This window comes from Ambystoma mexicanum, chromosome 3p (genome assembly GCF_040938575.1).
Source record: "Ambystoma mexicanum isolate Mex_15411 chromosome 3p, UKY_AmexF1_1, whole genome shotgun sequence".
Lineage (NCBI taxonomy): Eukaryota > Metazoa > Chordata > Amphibia > Caudata > Ambystomatidae > Ambystoma > Ambystoma mexicanum.
The window spans coordinates 391,492,991-391,511,179 of NC_090925.1; the positions used below are offsets into that span (position 1 = coordinate 391,492,991).

Here is an 18,189-nt window from a genome sequence, read left to right on the forward strand (position 1 = left end):
AGAAGGATAGATCGAGCTCAGGGGTCAGCACCCATATGTGAAAGTGTGCATCAGATAAGGGAAGACTCATGACCCTTTAAAGAATCCAGAGATAAAACGAAAGAAACTAAGTAGAAAGGGAAGAGCCGTATTCCTGTAAGGAACCGAAGTCTCAAGAGAAGAAAGAAAACAATGGAACCTTGGCAGGGAAGTAAACCAGGGGTAGACAGATAAGTGAAGAAAAGGAACAAGTTACTTACCTGTAACTGTTGTTCTCCAGCATGGGTCTGGCATAGATTCACATGCTCATGAATATTCCCCGTCAGGCTGGGAATCCTCGGTAAAGAAAAAACCAGTATCAGTTTTGTTTCTGATCTGTCTTTCGTAGTAATAACCAATCACTGGTCTCTGCGTCATACTGACCACAGCCAATGACTGCCCTCTACCTAAGCACCGCCTCTGGCAGCCATCTTCAGATTTGGAAGCACGTGAAGTGGCAGTATGACCAAGTGAAGAGCCGCAGAGGGGTAGACGGGAGGGTTCGCATGTGAATCCATGCCAGACCCATGCTGGAGAACAACAGTTACAGGTAAGTAACTTGTTCCTTCTCCAGCATGGGGTCTGGCATGGATTCACATGCTCATGAATAAAGAATACATAGCAGTACACACATGCACAACCACGGGAGGTGGCAAAGGCTCAACATTAAGCAGTACATCAAACTCAACATTAAGCATCTTACCTCCTCACCAGGCTCACCTCAGGCGAACAGGTTGCGCAGCACTGCTTGGCCGACCCTGGACTCCTCCCTGGAATCCCGATCGACGCAGTAGAATTTCGTGAAGGTGTGCGTCGACCTCCACGTAGCAGCCCTGCATATGTCCAGCAGGGGCACACCAGAAAGGAACGCCGTGGTAGCTGCGATCGCTCTGGTGGAATGGGCTCTCCGATGGCCAGGCAGCGGTCGGTTTGCCAACCGATGACAGTACATGATACAGCCGGAGAGCCATCTGGAAATGGAAGCCTTCGAGAGAGCCTTCCCCTGATTGACAGGTCCAAAGTTCACAAAGAGTTATGACGTCTTCCGAAAACACTTCGTGCGGTCCACGTAGAACTTCAGCGCTCTAGCCACATCCAGCGAGTGCAAAGTCCTCTCAGCCGGCGACGAAGGCGACGGGAAGAACACAGGCAACACCAAGGGTTCGTTGAGATGGAAGTCCGACGGTACCTTGGGCATGAAGGAGGGGTGCGTCCTGAGCACTACCCTCGTGTCGTGAAAAGTCAAGTACGGGGCCTTGCAGGAAAGGGCCTGGATCTCTCCCACCCGTCGTGCGGAGGTGATGGCCACAAGAAACGCTGTTTTCCACGACAGAAACTTCAACGGGGCCGAGTGCAGAGGCTCGAACGGAGGTCCCATGAGCTTGGTCAGCACCACGTTGAGCTCCCACGCCGGGGCCGGAGCCTTCACCGGCGGGAACGATCTGAGAACTCTTTCACCAGACGATGAGACCACAAGGACGTCCGGCCCGTGGTTCTGGTGTATCGGGAGATCGCAGCAAGATGAATCTTGATGGACGCGTGTGCCAATCCAGCTTTGGCCAGCGTCAGCAGGTACGGCAGTACCTGGGGAGCCGTAATCCGTAGAGGGTTAATCTTCTGTGCGTGGCACCAGACAGAGAACCTCTTCCATTTGTGTCCGTAGCATTTAAGAGTCGAGGACACCCTGGCCTTTGCAAGAACCTCTCTGCAGTCGGCCGGTATGTCGTATCCTCCAAACTCTAGCGCTGCAGGAGCCAGGCCTGCAAGTTCAGCGATTTCGGGTCGTGGTGGAGGGTGGCGCCTCCCTCCCTGGAGAGTAGATCCGCGTCCACCGGCAGCTTGATTGGCGGGGACGCTGACAAGTCCAGAAGGTCCGGGAACCATATCTGCCTCGGCCACGCAGGTGCGACGAGGATCATCCTGCATCGTGACCTCTTGAGCTGGTTGACGAGCCGGATTAGCAGTGGCAAAGGAGGGAACGCGTAGAGGAACAGGCCCTCCCAGGGGAACGAGAAAGCATCGCCCATGCTCCTCGCCTGGGGAAACCTGCTGGCGAACCTCCGGCACTTGGAGTTCGTCGCCGTCGCGAACAGGTCGATCTGGGTTGTGCCCCACCGTCGGAAGAGGCGATCCACTAGATCCTGCCGTAGTTCCCACTCGTGGCACGGGCGCAGCTCCCTGCTGAGTGAGTCGGCGATGGTGTTTTTATCCCTGCCAGATGAAACGGCACCAGAAACATCCTTTGGGCGACGGCCCAATGCCACAGGTCCTGCGCCTCCTTGGACAGTGCCGGGGACCTGGTTCCGCCCTGTTTCCTGATGTAAAACATGGTGGTGGTGTTGTCGGTGAAGATCCTCACCACCTTGCCCTTGAGGGACGGAAGGAAGGACCTGAGAGCCCAGAACACTGCACGGAGCTCCAGGACGTTGATATGGAGGGACTTCTCCGTCGGGAGCCAAAGGCCTCTCGCGTGCAGATTTTCGGTGTGCGCTCCCCACCCTTCCAGGGAGGCATCCGTGGTCACTGTCTCCTGGTGGTCTGGGGTCTGGAAGTCCATGCCCGCCGTCAGATGCGCGCGGTTGCCCCACCACCGGACCGCTCGGCGGAAACTCTCGTCGAGTGTGATCCTCTCCTCGAAGCCGCCCGTCGTTTGGATCCAGCGCGCGTCCAGGAACTCCTGCAACGGGCGCATCCGGAGCCTGCACATGGGAATGAGGTAGATGCAAGAAGACATCATTCCGAGGAGGGACTTGATGGACCTCACCTTGGCCGCGTCGGAAACCAACATCCGCTGCACCTTGCCCAGGATGGACCTGGTCCTTTCCTCCGACGGGGAGGCCAGAAGGGACACTGTGTCGAGCTTCGCTCCCAGAAACAGTGCGTTTTGCGCGGGTACCAGGTGGGACTTGGCGTAGTTCACGGAGAATCCCAGGTCCGTGAGAAGTTGGACGGTCCTTGCCGTGTGCTCCACGGCGAGCTCCCTCGTCTTGGCTCGGATGAGCCAGTCGTCCAGGTAGGGGTAGACGTGGATCCCCTCGCGGCGCAGCTGCGCCGCCACCGGTGCAAGGCACTTGGTGAATACCCTGGGTGCCGACCGTAGTCCGAAGGGGAGGGCTTTGAACTGGTAGTGACGCCCTTGGACCACAAACCTGAGGAATTTTCGGTGCCCCTTTAGGATGGGAATATGGAAGTAGGCATCCTCCAAATCCAACGACGACAGGAAGTCTCCTTCCTCCAGCTGACCCAGGACGTGCTGGAGGGTGACCATCCGGAACTTCTTCGCCTTGATGAACTTGTTCAGACGTCGCAGGTCTAGGATGGGGCGCCATCCTCCCGTCTTCTTCTTCACGAGAAAGTATCTCGAGTAAACTCCGGAGCCCCGAAGCCTCTTTGGGACGAGTTCGATGGCGCCCTTCCTGAGCATCGCCTTTACCTCCAGGAGAAGCTGAGGGACGTGAAGCTCTTTCCTGGCCACGGGGGGGGACGCGCGGGCACCTTCTTTGAAACTCGAGCGCGTGGCCCCGGGCTAAGGCGTCCAGCACCCAACGGTCGGTGGAGATGGACTCCCACACGCTGACGAAGCTCGCCAGCCGGCCTCCCACCGGGGTGCTTCGGTGGGGGCCCGACCCCACGGCCGGTTCAATCCTGTTTCGACGAGGCTTTGCCGCCTTGACCTCCTTGGCGACGACGGCGGGGTCCGCTAGACTTGCCTCGTCCTCTGTAGGCCTCCTGAGACGACGAGCGGGCCGCTTGACGGTAGGTGGAGAAACCGCCGCCGGAACCTTTGGAGGCGCCCTTGCCTCCGCTGCTCCGAAAGGGCGTCCGTCGTTGCTGCAGAACCCCAAGGGCCCGGGCCGTCTCAGTGTCCGCTTTAATGGCCTGAAGGGAATCGTCCACTGTTTTCCCAAACAGGTTGTTCCCATCGAACGGCATGTCCAGGACTCTGGTCTGTACGTCTTGACGGAAGTCCGTAGCCTTGAGCCATCCACGCCGCCTAAGGCACATGCCGTTGCCCAACTGGCGAAACCCAGTGTCGGCGATGTCCGTCGCAATAGTGATGGCGTCCGACGCCACCTCACCTTCCTGTAGGATCTCCAGGGCATCCGCCCTCTTGTCGTCCGGTAGGAAGTCCAGCAGGGGAGCCAGTTTGTACCATAGCTCCCTGTCGTAGCGGGCCACGATAGCCAAGGCGTTGGCCGCTTTAATCGTCGTCGCTGCAGACGAGATGACCCTGCATCCCATAGCGTCCAATTTCTTTCCCTCGCCGTCCGGTGGGGAAGTCGATGTGGAGGCCGCACCCCCCCCCCCCGCTTTCTTCCTGGCCGCCGCGGAGACGACGGAGTCCGGGGTAGGCTGCGCCCGGAGGCACAGGGGGGGCCGCGTCCGGGACCCGGTACTTCTTCTCGTACCGGTCTCTTCTAGCTGGCGTCGTGGAAGGGTTCTTGAGGAGGGCGAGGCCCTCATCCCAAATATCGTCCAGTAGAGGCACCACGAGGACCGTCTTCCTCTTGGCCTCGCGCCGTTGATAAAGGAATCCTTCCTTTTTCTTCTCCTCAGTGCAGAGTTGGAAAAGCTCGGATGCCCTGGCGATCATGGAGTGGAACGATCCAATCTCGTCGGGTGGAGAAGCCCTGGTGGGAGGCGACGACGGTAGATCCTCGTCGTATACCTCGTCGTCTGTACCCGTCGCTGCCGTGTCAGTCCCCGTATCATCCTGAAAAGGAGGTGGAGGGTGAATCCTTCTTTTCTTGGGCGGGGGAACACCAGAAGGTCCCGGTTCAGGATCCCCCGACGGGAGAGGTTCCTCCGTCGGCAACGGTAGTCTCGTCCTTATCTCTGAGCATAAAGACTGTATAGCCAACAAAATGGCCGCCGAGTTGTCTTGCGGCGCTGGCAGAGGGGAATCCGACGGGGGATCAGGGGCCCCGTCGGCACCCTCGACGATGTCGTCGTCACCTGCGTCGGGATCCATCCCGACGGGCCGGTCTTCTTCCACGCTAAGGCCGTGGCTTAAGACCTCGATCAGCTCTTCCTCCGAGGTTGAGGCCGAATCTACGACGACGCCCTGCCCCCCCTTTTACTTCCCCGCCGGGGATTTCACGGGGGTCCTATCGATGGGCACAAAAGAGGACTCCCTCCGAGGTGGCAGGGAGACTCTGAGCCCCGAGGTCGCCACCACTGGTGTAGCCTCCACAGGCTGAGCCAGGGCCGCCGCGACAGTATCGATAGAGGGCTTGGCCGGATGGATTAAGGCCTTCACCACCTTAGGTGCGCTCACCGCCTTATCCTTGAGGGGGGGGGGGACACTGCCTCGCTCCCCCTCAGATGGGGCCTTCGAGCTCGACCGGGGCCTCTCCAGGAGCTTCGCCGGGTGCTCGCCCTTCCTCTTACCCGACCCAGAGCGTTGGCTCGTGGCTGAAGGTGCCGGGGAGGGTGCGCCCTGCCTGGCGCCCGTAGAGCCCGACCGTTCGGCGCTCCCGGTGCCAGCGGACTCGCGGTGCTTGGCCTTGTGTTGGACCCCCGTCGCCGGGGCGTCCTCAAAGGTCTTAGAAGACCGCTCGGATTTCTTCCTCTTCTTCTCGCCTGACGGGCTCTTCCCTTCCAGCCAGTTGGCGAGACGTTGATGGCGGTCCTTCATGGTCCGCTCCGACATATTGCCGCAAAACGCACAGTCCTTCTCCACGTGCGTCTTGTCCTCATGTAAGCAGTAGAGACAAAAGGAGTGTTCGTCCTCCTTAAAGACGTTCTGAAGCTGGCATCCAGGGCAGATCCTGAACAGCTTTCCGGGCGTCGAGCTTCCCTTCTCCTGGGCCATGTCCGGGCCTGAGAAGCTTCTGGAGTCCTCCAAAAGCGTAGCTCGACGAAATCTTCACCCTTGAGGGGCGCAGACGAATCCGACACGGGTCCCCGGTGATCGGATGGAGAGTCGGTGGAGCTTGAGGCTCTTTTGACCGAAAAAACGAAGTTTTTGAGAAAAAACGTGAAAAAATAGCACTAACGCTCGAGAGCAATAGCACGAGGATCCCAACACATGAACGTGCGGTAAAAATCTGAAGATGGCTGCCAGAGGCGGTGCTTAGGTAGAGGGCAGTCATTGGCTGTGGTCAGTATGACGCAGAGACCAGTGATTGGTTATTAGTACGAAAGACAGATCAGAAACGAAACTGATACTGGTTTTTTCTTTACCGAGGATTCCCAGCCTGACGACGGGGAATATTCATGAGCATGTGAATCCATGCCAGACCCCATGCTGGAGAACTAACGTTTTGGAATAGCAAGATGGGGGTGGAGGGTTAAGTATTCCCAGAGAGAGGAACACGAAAGAGAAAAAGTTAACAGTATAAAGAACCGTGAAGATTTTTGATTCAGTGAAGATTAAACGGGTTCAAGGGTGGAGTTGTCCCCCCCCCAACCAAACCCCCCATACCACCCTCCATAACTAAAATAACATGGATAAGAAGGAATACTCAAAAAAAGATCATCGAGTAATCTCCTTGGGAAACATTGGAACGTTATTGGCTGCAGCAGAAGTACTGGACCGGTTGAGAGAAACCAGGAGAAACGTAGGGGAAGGGAGACCCCCCCTGTTTCCTGGTGGAACAGTATTTCCTTTTTCTTTTGTGCACCTTAGAACTTTATGTTTGGAACTAAGAACAAGCTATACGTTTATAGCCCAAAGAAAACCCCATTTGCACCTTGTATTTAGTTTACCATGTAAAAGTCTGTTTAGAGGTTTTGACACAGGCCAGAAGATGCTTTATTTGTTAAACATCCCGGCACAGACACCCCTTAGCTTTGTTGAGGCAGGGAAACCCCAATCCCTTTATTTTTGACAATAAAAGCTTCAAGTCAGTTAATATTGTGTCCGACTCTTACTACTGACCCCTTACAGAAATCAGAGGAAAGGACTGCTTGGACGCAGGGTACTTGGAACTTACTTCTTCAATTCCATCCACCCATTTTGGGGGCAGCCGCTTGGTGACGCCAATCGCTGCTTCCGGATCCAAACTAATGCCAGACACCAATGCCATGCGATCATCGGCAAGCTACAGCCAGGGGGAAAAATACATTCATTGTTAGAGAGCCATCCTGTAAGCATAGACCAATAAAATACATTTCTACAATTATTGTTCTCACATTTCCATAATTTTTGGGATGGTTGCATTTTTGGCTTTGAGCTTGCCTCATGCCATTTTATGACCCAAATAAAACAATTTGTATTGTGCGAGCTGTTAACAAGGTATGCTCTCATCCCCTCCAAGATCTCTTCTCCACACAACAGTGTCTCAGGGCAAATGTGGTGGCAGCTAAGGCCAGTTTAGACTTTAAACTGGAAAAGTGAGAATAATAGAAGAGCATGCAATTATGTTTGTTGGGTGTTCCCCAAACTAAATCCTGGAAATGATCTTTGAGGAGAGATGCAAATGTTTCAATATAACTTGGTTAGTCCTTCCGTATTAAAACAGCACTCAGGCTACCCTCACAGGGAGCACACAGAGATGGTGGTGGGTTGATCTACTAAAGAGGGTGGCAGCATTTAAAGGTCCTCATTGGAATGGCAGCAGAGTGCTCCTTTTCCTGACCAGAGCTTTAGTACTATGGAGTACAGGAAGGATCTGATCTCTATGAGAATAAATATAATCAGCCTGACAGCAAAATGTAAGATGTATTACGGGGGAATGGGATCTGTCTTTACTGTCCCCGAGTAAAAGAGCTTGAGGAAAAGCCGGGTAATTAACAGGTTTAATCCGGACTTGAGAATGTCAAACTTTCTGGTATGGTTGGTCAGAGAAAGGGTCAAGCAACCTGGAAACGTCCTTACTCGATATGTGTCAAATATCTGGGTGACAGCCAGTGATGTTCTGCTAAATATGGGGGTGCACCTGGAGGGGGCCACAGTGATGGCCCAAATGTTTGTTTTTTACCTACCAAATATAGACAGCACGCTTTGTTTTAATGAGGGTGCCCAGATTTTCCAAATAAAAACCTGTGATGGGGCACAGACAAAAAAGGAGGACTACGTTTGGCAGTGGCTGCCAGGTCTACAACATCAGTAGCGGATAAACAAAAAGGGACTTGGATGCAATTCCAGAATTCCCCTGGATATAAACTGTGTGATTTTAGGTGCAACTTTTTTCAAATAAAGCTGAAATTGCAAAACAATGTTTGAGAAAAATGGGATAAAAAGCCATACAATTTACAATCGGTTCTCTAGGGTAATGCATGAAAACAATCCACTAAATTCCCGTTTTTAAAAGACACACACAAGCATTTTTTTACATATTTTCTGATGCAGGTAGTATGTTATGCCCACAATATATGCCAGTGTTGCCATTGTAAATCACTTTCATGAAGCTTCGCCCACAATATATGTTAGTAATGCCAGGGTAAATCACTTTCATGAAACTGTCCACAATAATATGCTAGTAACCATTCTATAATAAAATCTGATTTCACGCCTTTAATACACACCAGCGTTGTCAGGGTCTCTTTGTTTCATAATAACACGGACACACGTGTGCAACTTCATTGACAAATGCACATTGCAGTATGCACACACTTTTTAAAAACGTACTCTCACATATAATCTGCTGATTTAGGCATCTAGTTCTCTGGGGCAGAGAGGTTCAGGGGCAGCATGACTCGTCACAGGACCAGGAAGTGTAAGGACGGACATGTCTGACACATGGGCAGGAAACATATTGCTTGTCTAGCAACAAACAGGCTTTCGGGCCTGCTTAACAGTTCATTTCCACATGCAGTTTAAAACAATATTTATATTAATAAGTGCCCAGATGTAGCACTAACCCAGCAGGCAAAGATAATTGGGGTGGATAAGGGCTGCATGAAACCGGTCATTAAAGCACTGTGATGCAGGTGGTGCCTATGAATGGAGGACAAAGGGGCTGAGGGGAGTACTGAACCAGGACACTCAGCAAATACAAAGGCATGGGGATAACTGGTGACAGTAGGGAAAGCCTCAGAGGACCGAGTAACTATTGATATATATTAGGCTCACTGCAAAACAAACCATCTCTAGTCACAGTGGCTGCTGCCCAGGTTTTTGCAACATTTCTTTGATATAGATATTAAGAAGGGTCCCTAGAGTTACCAAGTGACACACATCAATGGAAACTAACACCACTACTATAATGGGACAGATTTAACAAACGTGTCCTGTACAGCAATTCAGTATTCTTGCTCTCTCACGTTATAAATGCAACAGAATTTGACTGCCTTTCTACGGTAGCAAGCCAATAGCCATGGTATGAGACAGCAGCTAGGATTTAATTATAATAGGACAGATGTTGTCAACCCTGAATGTTTCTAAATACCTTGGTCTGTGAGTAGAGGACGCATGTGTAATGGGGCCAATTCTGTGATTCCCACCAAAGCGTGTACAGGGGCCAATCACAGCTTGAGTCAACTAGAAAAGGCAATCAGCCTTATAACTGGGGCACAAATTGTTATTTCTGCACTGAGCACAATCACCAAGGACCCGAAGATGATCTTGATCTGGAATATCACTATGGATGACAAAGAAGTGGAATGGGAGGTCACATGCTCGAAGTCCAGGATTTCCTCAACAAACAGTTGCTACGAATGTGAGAACGTGCAACACCAAGTTTTGGCCAGAAAACTTGCTGAGGAGTCTAGAATTCCTCCTGAAATATGGCAATGACGGCTGTTTCGAAAACAACTCAATTCGAACTGTCAAGTGATCACAGTGCTCCTTTCAATTTTAATGGTGCATTGAAGGAGTTTGGGCTCCAACTAGTTGGATACTAATCAGTCGGTGGGCAGGGTGTCTGTGGGACTGGATCATCCACAGAGACGTATGGCAGATAAAGGCTGTTGGTCTGGGCACCAGATTAGCGCACAGCGAACCAGAGAACAGATGTTTGATCAGATAGGGTTTAATAGGTCAGCCCTTTTGCCACATCACTTCCTAAATTTACTTGACTTTACGCCCCTGGTCTGACAGATCATTGATAAAAGTAGACATGCTATAAACCATTTATGAAATTGGAAGCCTTTGAAACACCATACTGGTCTACCCTCTTGTACACTTGCCCTAAACTGTGGATAACAATGGATGGTACTAAAAATAATCTCTCACTCTGCATGAGCTGAAAAAAAGTATAATATTTATAACAGCAGGGTGCAAAATGTGCACTTGCCACTAGCCATTGGCTAGTGATATTTGACTCCTCGAGAGTAAACAATGGTGTGCTGTGTGCATGTATGCAATTGAGGTCAAGTGACATGGCTGGTTACTAGCTTCCAACTTGATTTTTTGCCCCTGTAAGAGGAGTGTTGTCATGGACAGTGATTTACATATGGAAGTTGACGCCCTGATGAATAAAAGCGTTATATGTGATTTTACTGACCACAATTACAGAGTGGTGAATTTAAATCGCGGACAAAACACCAAAATGAAACAAATATTTTGTTTATTTGGGGGGGGGGGGGCTCCAAAACCTCCCTTTTTTACCTCTATAACTCCACCCCAACCACATCCCGACCCAGTTTAGGCCTTTTATTCCACTACCCTTTATTTAAGGTTTGCTGTGTTTTTCGGTATTATGGTCCACTGTGAAATGTACCATTAATGTTTCAGATATATTGACTGGATACCAAAATGAAATTACTGATCTGTATTCTTTGCCATCTGTCGGAGGAGTATGAAGCGAATCTGTTGAGGACTGCATGTGAACCAAATTTGCAAGGAGGCTTGTAAGCGTGAAGTGGTAGACTGCCAAACACGACAGAGAAGTCAAGGAGAACCAAGCGGCAGAAGAAGTGACCTTTATCTCCAATTTGGGGTGCATCATTTATGACCTGAATGGTGGCAGTTGCCATGCTGCAACTAAGTCAACATCTAAATTCAGAGACCTAGCCCAAACTATACCTCCTTTAGGATAGACGAGTTCCAGATCCCAGTTTCAGCCGTGGTAAAAACTCTGGGAGTCAACTTGGATGCCACCCTCTCCATCACCCAACAAGTAAGTGCAGTGGCCTTTCCTGCAGCCTACACAGCCAAACTCAAAAATGCAGCAAGACCGTTCTTGACCCCAGAGAGTTGCCTGACAATTGAGAGCGCTACTACTGGCAGAAAATTGGATGATTGTAATGTCCTCTTTGCCTGGACATCCAAACAGAACATTAACAAGCTACATATAATCCAAAATAACGCCCTTCGAGCTGCGCTAAGCCTCCCTAAAAGAGACCACATCTCAGCCGCCAGAAGACAGGCGCACTGGTTCCCCATATGGGAAAGGGTTATCTTCAAGACCCTGTCCATCACACACAAATGGTTGAGCAACACCGCCCGCAATACCTCTCCCAGAAAATTAAGAGGGCGAACTCCATCAGACCAGTCAGGTCTCTCTATGCTGATCGACTCACCCTACCAAAAGTGAAAAGGAGGCAAAGGAGGTGGGGCAAGCTTTCCGACTGTAGCTGCGAACCACTGGAATTCCCTGCCCCCAGAACTAAGAGCACAGAACTCCTACTGGTCCTTCCGCAAGGCGTTGAAAACCTGGCTGTTTGCCTAAACAGACTTCCTCTTAAACACGTCATATGTTATTAACCTGCACTGATGTTTTTATCTACCAGTCCATGTCACGTTATACACAGCCGCTTTTTAATTAATATGCTTTATGTAAATGGTTGCGCAACAGCGCCCCGGTGCCACATGGTTTGGGCGCTTTACAAATAATAAAAATAAATTAAATAAATCAAAATAAAAAAAATGTGTATTCAGGGAGCAAGCCATGATACTTAATCAGAGGATTTAGTTGGTTGGCAACTGTCTTCTCAATGATTTTACCAACAAGCAGAAAGCTAGTGATCAGCCCGTAGTTAGCAAGTTTGTCTCGGTCAAGAGTGTATTTTGGTTAATAATAACAGTTAACTTAATGTCCCAACACAGGCAATGGTTAAACCAGTGCAGTTTGTTTCTCTGACTCACCTTTGTACAAACATCTCATAGAAACATTTATATACCATACATATGTCAGCACATTTTGAATTAACAAAAAAGGACAGCACTAATGGCATTAGCGACCAAATTATGTGCAGTGTTGCATACTAGTAGTAGTTCATATGTTATTTCAAATCCCAAGCCAGTTGTTAAGCAATGATATTTTGATGGGTTGATCTTGCTTACCCAGCTTGCTTCAGCCCTCCACAGGGTTTGCTTTACTGGGGTTGTTTGCAAGGAGGATTTTCCTAAACCCAGTGTGTGGGGCAATTAAATAGACCCCACACATAGGTTGTAGTGCTCCGTTTAGGGGACACTCTCCAAGGGGAGCATGGAAATAGTCCATGCTACACTATCAGGAGGGATGCAGGAAGGTAAAAACGCACAGTGCAACTTAAAAGGAAACCCAATGAGGGAAAGGCCACATAATATACTTGTAAAATATCTTCTCTACGTAGGCCTTATGTAGAGATGGAAATGCAGTGTGCAAGAGTCAAGCTAAGTTACTAGGTATGGTGTCTTAGGGCGTGGCGTCCTCAGATGCATTCAGAGATTCATTTAAAAGTCCAAAATGCTGTTTGTATTTTTAGAACTGAGAAAAATCCCAATAATATTCAACAGTGTAAAATGAACAGGATTGTGCCCTGGTAATAAGAAAGCAGTGCTGTCAAATAAGCATCAATACAAGTAACGGTTAGACCACATCTTGCGCCCGATGTTACGGGATGGGCCCAAGACAGCAGAATACCTTGTGCTTACAGGATAAATGAGCGGTTAGATTTTAAGGGACAGCACACATCACAGTTCAACCGTGAATGTGCAGGGAAAGCAGGCTGCGACCCTCAGATAATGAGGACAACTCTAGGACCCTGTTGTGGAGTGGGGAAACGTGAACTGGAGGCTGGGGTGGATGGTTTAGCTGAGGCTATAGCCAGGAAAGCAGTCTTGGAGGCCAATGGGTCCAGCTGTGGATCAGTGGTTTGAAAGCAGGTAAGCATGGGAGTCCCCAGGGTCCCAGAATAAGATACTGATGACTTGAGCAGCTGTAGGTTGCACATCCTATCCACTTCAAGTACTTCAGCAGATTTAGTGAAACAGCCACCAGTGAGACACAGTGTACAGTAGGAGTTTTTCAGGGAACCGAGTCCAGCTGGTACTGCGGAGTCAAGGGAAGGGAGCACTGCAGTCCCTCTAGCTGTGTGAAGAAGTCAGAGTTGTACAGATGCCTAAAGTTCTTTGCTGTTGATTGCTGTACAGGCGAGATGCCACAGAAGAGCTTTGGTTATCTTCCTTGGGTACGTTTTTCAGAAGCTTCAGGACGAGTCCCAGTGATTGACAAAACGTATGCCTCAGGAACCCATCTCTTAAACCACCATGGAAGTTCCACAAGCCATACTACAATGCAGTTTTAATAGAAGCAAATTCACGGTCACAAAGGCCAATTTAAAAACGAAAGAAGGTGACTTTTAAAACACTGGCAGAACATCCATGAACAAAAGGTAAGGTATATGAAAGGTCACAAGCCTCCTGTATGGAATTTCCAACAGTTCATGAAGTGGACACCAGTCGAGTTTGTTTGGTGAAAGCGAACAGTGGCCGATACATCACACAAAGTGTTTAAGATAACGTAGTGGAGATATTGACCGAGTACACTGCAGGGGGCATTCCTTGAACCCAGAGAGAACAATATAGCACATACAAATTCTCGACTGAAGAGTCATAAGTAAAGCACAACCTCATAGTACCCCTAAGGAATCTCCTAGAAAAACAATGGACTGAAACAGGAGGATGTTGGGTGGAGTAGCTTGCAGAAGATAAGACTACAACAACGTATGTTTAGAGACCGTATAATTCAGAGGGGTGGCGCGTCAGAAGTAGTACACGGGCACTCTGAAGACATTTTCAACAATAGTTTATTAAATGATAAGAAGGCCTAGATCTCCCTATAACTATGGGGTGTTCTCTACGTATGCAATTAACTAAGGTGCTCGTCAGTCATCTGGAAATGTCTGGATCAAAAGAAAGTAAAAAAAAAAAAAAAATGAAAAGAAATACAAACGAAGAAACCTATCCGACACTACCAAATACAAAACAAACAAGGGTCAGGAGAAGGACTCCTTTCTCTTGGTGAAGCAGGGTTCTGCTTTGGAGCTCTTTTAATATCTTATTTTCAAATAGTCTCTAGCCACCTTCTGTGCCAGGGCTTGCAATTCTTAAATAAGGTTTTTGGCTCATCCCTTATGTCGTATTATTTTCCCTGGGGCTCTTTCGTAAACTTTGTTTGATCCTTACATCCACACAGTTTAGCCATGTACGACCATGTGCGATATCTTCTCTTGGCTGGGTTATTCCTTCAGGTTTGTAATTAGGTCCTGTGATGAATCCCCAGGCATCAGCACTGCTTCAGATGGGAAGCCTCTTCCCATGAGGCTAGGGTGGTGAAGCTGCTACCCAACAGACCCCTTGAGGGTGTGCTCAGCGGAAGGATCTCATGGGGAGGGAGGATTCTATTGGGATTAGTGAATATTTTGGGAGAAGGCAGAATCCCTTTAAGCACCCACCTACCCTCAAGACCCCTCCAATTCCCACTTACCGTTACTTCCATGTGCTATAGTAGCATAGCCCAAGTGAGAATAACTGGGACAAGGAAGGGGCCACGAGGAATGATGATCACTCGCCAGAATCAAAACACATGCTCAGGTCTCCCAGACGCTCCTATTGGCCAGCTGTTACTTAAAGCCAAGGCGGGAGAGAACAATGGCGTCTTCAACTTCGCTCCAGCACAGACCGAGAAAAAAAAAAAATCACTATAAACCCCATCCAGGTAGAAGAGGATCAAGGCTTGAACAGCCGATCTGAATTTGTTTTTGGGGATGAAGGGCTTAATTTTCCGCAAGAGGGCAAGTTGGTACCAAGTTGTGTCTTCCTTGCTATGTGCTGCTCGAAGGAGGTGTGTCTGTCAATGTCTAACCCAAGGGACTTGGCAAAGGTGGTCAGCTAGGGTGATAAGCCCTCTAGGTGCATACCAGAGAGCCAGGTCTGCAGGTTAACGTGTTTGGTGCTGATCAGCAGAAGGATATCGATTTTGGAGGGGCTGAGATTCAGGTAAGCATTGGGCATCTAAGACTGGATTAAGGTGAGGCCGGCATGGAGATTTTTGATGGAGGATACCTTGAGATAGAGATGTGCGTCATGTGTATATGTGGATGTGGAAGTTTTGTGGAGCCAGGTGGGTTCCGAGTGGTTCCATGTAAAGGCTGAAGATCATGGGGGAAAGGATGGATCCTTCTGGGACTCCACCAGTGATGGGTAGAGTTGATGATTTGGCGGAATCCATTTGGACAAATTGGTGGCAATTAGCAAGGCAAGATTTGAACCAGCTGAGCACCATCTCATTGATCCGTATGCAACGATGTAGAATGTCGTGAGAGTCTGGTTGTTTACTGTGCCAAATGCTGCTCATAGGTAAAGGAGAACCAGGAGGCAAGGATGGCCATCGAGGATGTTGAGGACAGGGTCTAGCAGCTTGATGGTAGCAGTTTCAGTGCTGCATCTGGGTCTGAGGCAAGATTGGTAGGAATGAAGGAGGTAGTCAGTTTATTTGTGTTGTAGGAGTTGAGTGGCTACTGCATTCGAGGATCTTACCCAAGAAGGTACGATGGGTGATGCTTTGGTAGTTGCTGAGGTTCCACTATTGGTTTCTTGAAAACTGAGGGATGTGTCCATTCTTGAGGGCACAGGGGAAGGTGCTTTGAGCTAAGGGAGGAGTGCTTCAGACAGAAGGGTCTTGAATATGGAAGCTGGGAAGAGGTCATATGGTTATGATGTGGCCTTGAGGGATGCTAGGGAGGCAGGGAGGTCTTCCATGTGGAGTGTCTTGAAAGTTTTAGTGTTTGATGTCCTTTCTTGTTCGTTCCCCCCCGCCATCCCCCCGACATCCACGGTGGGAAATTCCTTTGTGTGATTTTTATCTTCAGCAGGAGTGCCCTGGACTCCCCGCCCAGGCTCCTGTCTGTCTGTCTGTGAAGGCAGGAAGTGAGAGAGGAGTCCAAAACTCTGCAGCCCTTTGTCGTTCTCCTTGCCTGAATGGGGACAAATCCCATTGGGGGGCTGGCTGTCCTGATTGGACAATCAGACTGCACCTTGTTGAAAAACGCAGGGAGAGAATGCTGAAGTTGTGCTGTAGTTCCTGTTAAATACTGCAAGCCTGGAAGCTGAAGACAAGTCAACCACTGGAACTGAGACCGAAGAGGATGATGAAGGAAAAGCGGCTGAGACTATTTCCAGCGACAGGAGAGCCTGCTGTGTAACCAGAGTCCGCTGTAGCCCTTCCTTCCAATCACCCTGGGGAATGCGAAAACAACAACCCTAACCCAGAGCCTGGTGAGATCCATTAGACACAAGACTACCTGCATTTTGAGCCATCCCACGCGTTGCTGCAACCTTGCGGGGCTGCAATACCCCAATACCCTGCAAACTTCTTGTCAATGTGCGGTGTACGGGTTTCCGAATTCCGAATCTCGCTGAAACTTCGTGGGCATCCTGGTGTATCTCTAGAGACATGAATTGAGTCCGAAATGTCCCCTCACCAGAGTACTGGACCTTTGTAATGGCGAGAATTCAGCCGCCATGTTCTGTCTTCTTCTATGCTCCTTGAAAAGGTGCCAAATCCGCAGAACCGCTTTCAGTCGTGATGAAAATCTTGCCTAGAGCCTTCCCCATTGAACCCTGCTGCAAAGTTCCTTCTGAGGTCTTGTTTTCAGTCACCACAGCAAGGAATCCACTGACCGGGTATTTGGCTGCAGATCCTGAAGTCCTCCAGCTGCAAAATCTTTTTCAATGTGGAGGTACTGTGTTGACTTGGGTATGGTACTTACCTTAAATCGGTTAGGATTTCTGTGTAGCTGTGGGGTGTTTTCTGTGACTGGGAGGCCTCTCGTCCAGTGCACCCAATCCCACTGCTAGAATCCTGCTATGGTGTCTTCTGTGAAGCCCCTGGACCCTCTTCTAACTCTAGAAGTAAAATACTCACCTATTTGCTCAGTCTTCCTAAGGAACTCTGACTTTTGCTACTTAACCTATTCTGACACTGGCTGTTGGTCACTAGATCCCAGTGGCCCCCACTTCTGCCAGTGATAACACTCATCCTCCAAGAATAAGGGAAAGACTTTAAGGGATTGGGCCTTTTGCCCAGAAAAGAAAAGGTTTAAAAGCTACTTGCGTGTAAAAGAGTTGGTTGGTAACTGTAACTCTAAGAGTGAACAGTTATACAAGTTCTTACTTACCTTGGATGTGTGATGCACTATTCTTAAAAAGTATGGTTAACATCTTTCTTTTCTTAGAAATGGTTTTGCCATTCTAATAGAAAGTAGATGTGAAGGTATATTACTCACCTGTGATTAGGTTGTGCCTCTTCCCAAAAGTAATGTGTTGGTTTCACCAGTTATGCCAGTTAGGATAATTATACGAGTGTCTCTCCAATGTTGATATCACCAGATTACTCCTATTAGGATAACTGTACGAGTGTCCCCCAACTGGGTCTTGCTTCCCCCGACTTGCTGTTAGCATGTCCAGAATAAGTCAGCCTTCAGTTTTACCTACCTAGAATAACTTTTAGTCATTCAGTAAAGTGTAACATTGGGTTTTTGCTTTCCCTGTGCTATTGTAGACAGACACAAAAAGAGTCTTCGGTTCCAACTGTCCCTCATACGTCATACATAAGGTACTTGTATAGCTGGGAAAGATCTAACCTGGACTTCATTGTGAGGTCAAAAAAGTATATGGGTTTTACTTACCTTGAGTTAGCTGTGTGCCATCCACAACTAAGTTACAAGAGTTACTGCTTATCTCAATCTGTGTTTCACTGATCTCAAAAGCACTTGTAATTGTTTTACCCGCCTAGTATAACTGTGCGTCATCACAAAAGTAGTTATAGGTTTTTACTGCACCTGGAATACATGGTCCAATATTCACAAAACGTATCTTGTTCAGTTGACCGATTATGTGATTTTTACTGAGAGTCACTGTACAACTGGTAGGGTCTACTGCCCTTGCACTACTGAAAGTAATTGTGAAAGTAACCATTTGTTTTTACTCCCCAAGAATAGATGTGACCTATACTGAATGGGTATGAAAAGGTAGTTGGCTTCCCTAGAACTACTGCTAGGTGTTCCAAATAAGGTGTA

At 49.1% G+C, this 18,189-nt stretch overlaps 1 protein-coding gene across 2 annotated transcripts in view; it reads right to left on the reverse strand.

Annotated features, from left to right (window-relative positions):
* The window catches only part of STX16 (syntaxin 16), a 296,294-nt gene that overhangs the window by 202,385 nt on the left and 75,720 nt on the right, over window positions 1–18,189 (reverse strand). For both annotated transcript variants that reach the window (XM_069651061.1, XM_069651060.1), the window contains exon 2: window positions 6,957–7,064. In XM_069651061.1, coding sequence (XP_069507162.1) covers window positions 6,957–7,064 — 108 coding nt within the window. The remainder of the gene's footprint in view (window positions 1–6,956; window positions 7,065–18,189) is intronic.